At 41.8% G+C, this 5,133-nt stretch overlaps 1 protein-coding gene across 1 annotated transcript in view; it reads left to right on the top strand.

Annotated features, from left to right (window-relative positions):
* Positions 1–712: 712 nt before the first annotated feature.
* The window catches only part of LOC311237173 (adenosine receptor A2b-like), a gene marked incomplete at both ends in the record, with an annotated part of 37,044 nt that continues 32,623 nt past the window's right edge, over positions 713–5,133 (top strand). The window contains 2 exons of the mRNA XM_084324982.1: positions 713–912; positions 1,504–1,635. Of these exons, the coding sequence (XP_084181108.1) occupies positions 713–912; positions 1,504–1,635 (332 nt within the window). The remainder of the gene's footprint in view (positions 913–1,503; positions 1,636–5,133) is intronic.

Here is a 5,133-nt window from a genome sequence, read left to right as displayed (position 1 = left end):
ACAGTGGCTAGTTATTCAGAGCTAGTGGTCACAACCACCATTTACCAGCTTTTCACAGGTGGCTATTCCCCCCCTTCTTGAAGGAGTATTTCTCTTTATCGAGACAGTAGGAAGGCTGAGAGGGAGACAGAGTAGAGGAGACACAGGAGATACGTTTCTTTATCGAGACAGTAGGAAGGCTGAGAGGGAGACAGAGTAGAGGAGACACAGGAGAGAAGGTTCTTTATTGAGACAGTAGGAAGGCTGAGAGGCAGACAGAGTAGAGGAGACACAGGAGAGAAGGTTCTGTATTGAGACAGTAGGAAGGCTGAGAGGGAGACAGAGAGGAGACACAGGAGATACGTTTCTTTATCGAGACAGTAGGAAGGCTGAGAGGGAGACGGAGTAGAGGAGACACAGGAGAGAAGGTTCTTTATTGAGACAGTAGGAAGGCTGAGAAGGAGACTGAGTAGAGGAGACACAGGAGAGAAGGTTCTTTATTGAGACAGTAAGAAGGCTGAGAGAGAGACAGAGTAGGGGAGACACAGGAGAGGAGGTTCTGGTAGGATATTATCCCAGGCTAACAGGGGTACGTGTGGCTACAGAACCTCTACACCACCTCTGGGCACAGCCAGTGTTAATTTCAACCCCTTATAAAGATAATCATGAGACGACCTAGAAACAGTATCTGTGACGAGAGCAGAGGGCCAGGGGAGCAGGGGGAGCAGTAATCATGCTGATGGGTGCGCAGATGGTCTATATTGGGCTGGAGCTGGTGATCGCCTGCCTGGCTGTGACCGGTAACGTCCTGGTCTGCTGGGCCGTCTGCCTCAACTCCAACCTGCAGACCATCACCAACTTCTTTGTGGTGTCGCTGGCGGTGGCCGACATCGCCGTTGGATTGCTGGCCATTCCCTTCGCCATCACCATCAGGTATGGCTGTATTTGCATTGTTTTGATTCGGGTATTCCGGCTTTTGCTAGAGGGAGGAGTAACAGGAAACAGAGAGAAGGAACCTGCAACAAAGGTCCTGTTGGACCGGATTTGAACCCAGGATGTTGCAATTACATCGCATGTGCCTTAGCTTAGTGAGCAGATATGATGCCCCTATTAACACAGCTGACTGTGAGCACTTTACTGCTGTGTTGTTCATGTCACACTGAAGTCATTTGGTTTGTCCAATGATGTAGTTAGGAACCGCCCTGATACCCACACTGATAGTGGCTATCGAGCCAATACTGGTTTAAAATAGGTATTGGAGAATTCCCCCGAATACAAAGCACCACATTTGACACATCAGAAATCGAAGCAAAACTAATTTAATTAAGATTTCATTTCTCTTTTCAAAGAAAAATACATTGTATCTCCATGTTTGTCCAGTGATCCAAAGCGAAGTCGAAGTCTTTACAGGATATTGTTCAGTAAAAGTGATGGATTGTTTCTCTGTATCATATAATAACTATAATCACACTTATAATAACTATAATCTAAGGATCTAACTGTAAAGCGTTCTCTCCTCCTCAGCACGGGCTTCTGCGCCAACTTCCACGGCTGTCTGTTCATCGCCTGCTTTGTGCTGGTGTTGACACAGAGCTCCATCTTCAGCCTGCTGGCCATCGCTGTGGACCGCTACATCGCTATCAAGAGCCCTCTCAGGTACTAGGACATACTTAAAGGAACACGCCAACCTTTTGGGAAATTTGCTTATTTGCCGTCTACCCTGGAGTTAGACAAGCAGATACTATTTCTTCTCTGTGCATGTATTAGGCTTAGGGAACAGCCACACCGTTAGCCTAGCTTAGTGTCATTCACTGGAAGTAGGTGTGCCAGTGTAGCCTAGTTCCCAACAGTCACGAAATACACTCCAAATACAACTCCAAAACTTTCCTGTAAACATGTTGTGACCTGTGTATTTACCACGTGGAGATTTCCCTTTTTTTTTCATTTTAGTTTTCAAATATTAAATTTTTATTTCTCCACGTGGTAAATACACAGGTCACAACATGTTTACAGGAACGTTTTGGAGTTGTATTTGGAGTGTATTTTGTGACTGTTGGGAACTAGGCTACACTGGCACACAAAAAGTTGCCGTGTTCCTTTAAAACATATGCCATGTTAGGGCTGCACCATATGGACAAAATAGCATACTGCCATTACATTTACATTTTTTATAAAAAAATATTTCAGATATTGCAATTGCGATATGATTCACAATTGTATCTTTTGTGTCATTATTACATTTTGTATTTGAAAAGGGAGCTAACTAACAAGTTGACTCTTTGAACAGCTGGCACAAGCCCCTACTTCTGAGCCGTACCCACATCCACACCACGTTCCTCCTTCGCGCTCTCACCTTTGACCTTTTAGTGCTTCTTTCTCCATTCATTCAGTTCTCCAGATCTGACATATTGATGATGTCATAGTTTCATGTTTTAGTTTTTTTCTTTTTTATCTCTAGCTTCAGGAGAAAGTTGTTCATGTATATTATTGACTTAGGGAAACTATAGGAATACCACACAGTAATTGTTAATATAGTACGGTACTGCATCACACACGCACGCACGCATGCACGCACGCACACACACACACACACGCACACACGCACACACACACACACACACACACACACACACACACACACACACACACACACACACACACACACACACACACACACACACACACACACACACACACACACACACACACACACACACACACACACACACACACACACACACACACACACACACACACACACACACGTATACACACACGCCACCCGAGGCCCATTAGATGTTAGTGATGTCCACAGCCCAATGCATTTGTGTATCAAAACACATTGAATTATAGCAGGGTTTCATTAGATTACCGCTAATCTGTCTGACTGTGAGGCAGACAGAGATAAATGTCTCTACAGGGTTAATTGGGTTAGTGTGTTTGTGTGTTGGAGGGATTAAACACGCAGGAGGCTTTGATCCTCATCAGAGCTGTAAATCAGCACCAGAGAAGAAGAAGGGAGGGAGGGGGTAGAGGGGGGGGGGGCATACACGTAGCATGACATACACGCAGGCGAGAAGTGTGTCATGTCGTTGTCATGGGAAAACCTTTGTAATTTTCCTATTTTTCCATGAATTTCACATTTCACTTAAAGAAGATTTATTTTTCACTCTTTATTTATAATCAATAAATACACTTAGTAATTAAAATAATGTACAGTGTCATTACAGTTGTTACATTCACAAGTGTCATATTGTGTTAATAAATACAGAAACATCCGATAGAGCATTTAAGAGCACATTTCAAAAATAAAAAAAGGTAATAATTTAAAAACAACTACATATTGTGGTCACCTGATTGGTCACCAAGGTTCTAAATGACCCATAGACACTAGAGTTTCATGCAGGGTATTCCATGGGGTAGAGGCAGAGAAGTCAAAAGCAGATCTACCAAGTTCAGTACAAACTCTATACTTGGCTGTGGTATAGCTACTCACTTGGCTATTCTCTTTTATTGAAGTGTAAGACAATCACAGGATCGTGTACGACAGGGAACAGTCTCTAAAGATAAGGCCTTTATTTATACTATACTATACTGTACTATACTTGACTGTACTGTACTGTACTATATTATATACAACTTTTCAGGAAATTAGGAAAAACAATCTGTTTCTCAGATTATACTATTATACTAGGTTTTAAATGGGTTTCATTGGTCCTTATGGTCATGAAACTTGCTCACAAGTTAGAGGAGCATGTAGACTTTTAATTCAAGACAAACCAAAAGACAAATCACCAAAAGATATTAAATCATATACTTTTTAGACAAATATGTGTGTCAGTCTGGAAATAAGGCTTTCCTTTTGTCATTTCTAAGAAACTGACCATGTACAAAGCTCCTTACATGTGAGTGGTCAGTTTTAGTGTCAGCTGTCAGTTTTAGTGTGAGTGGTCAGTTTTAGTGTGAGTGGTCTGTTTTAGTGTGGGTGGTCTGTTTTAGTGTGGGTGGTCTGTTTTAGTATGGGTGGTCTGTTTTAGTATGGGTGGTCTGTTTTAGTATGGGTGGTCTGTTTTAGTATGGGTGGTCTGTTTTAGTATGGGTGGTCTGTTTTAGTATGGGTGGTCTGTTTTAGTATGAGTGGTCTGTTTTAGTGTGAGCTGTCTGTTTTAGTATGAGTGGTCAGTTTTAGTATGAGTGGTCTGTTTTAGTGTGAGTGGTCAGTTTTAGTGTGAGTGGTCTGTTTTAGTGTGAGCTGTCAGTTTTAGTGTGAGCTGTCAGTTTTAGTGTGAGCTGTCAGTTTTAGTGTGAGCTGTCAGTTTTAGTGTCAGTGGTCAGTTTAGTGAGTGGCCCCAATGGGAATCTTCATGCTGGCAGGAGTAGCACTTTATGTTTTCTGTACCATCCGCATGGAATAGGCTCCAGGATCTAGTCACTATTAATGAATTTAAAGGCATGGTGAAAGCTATAGACACAGACACTGTTGATGTTTGTAATTGTTTTGTGCGTGCGTGCGTGTGTGTGCGTGTGTGTGTGTGTGTGTGTGCGTGCGTGCATGTGTGTGTGTGTACTGTGTGAAACTGCTGTACTGCTGCAGGTCGCTCTTGGAAAATAAATCGTAATCTCGATGGGTCTAACCTGGTTAAATAAAGGTTAATGAAAATGAAAAAAATTCAAATACACAGGGCCACATTCACTCTCATATACACATTTTACAAATATGCACATACTCTTCCTTTACACACACATGACCTGGCCAACCAGACCAAAGATATTTATGTCGTCAACAACAAAACGGTTCATTTCCTTATATTGAATGTGCAGCTGACTGCATGCTGCCCTGAGTGGCCTAATGCGACCCTAAAGATCACCCTGATACCTGATAGTATTATGTAGAACAAGAGCTTGTCAAACAAGATTTATAATAATATTATTAATGGAACGTTATCAATCCCAAAATAGATTTCCTTTTATTCATGTAGGACTTTTTGGAGTGCAGTTTCCTGTAATAGTTACTTCCTTGTATTGAATGGACACTTCTTGAAAGAAGCGGATTTCTTCGGATTTTTCAGAACAAACATACTGCAAACAACCATTTGTGAAAATTTTTACTAAATAAACTAAATAAAATAAACTCTTCATCCATATTTCACACAG

Source organism: Notolepis coatsorum (assembly GCF_963971535.1).
Source record: "Notolepis coatsorum genome assembly, chromosome: 11".
In the NCBI taxonomy this organism is placed as follows: domain Eukaryota; kingdom Metazoa; phylum Chordata; class Actinopteri; order Aulopiformes; family Paralepididae; genus Notolepis; species Notolepis coatsorum.
Note: the sequence above shows the minus strand (reverse complement) of the source record. Positions and strands in the feature narration are given on the sequence as shown.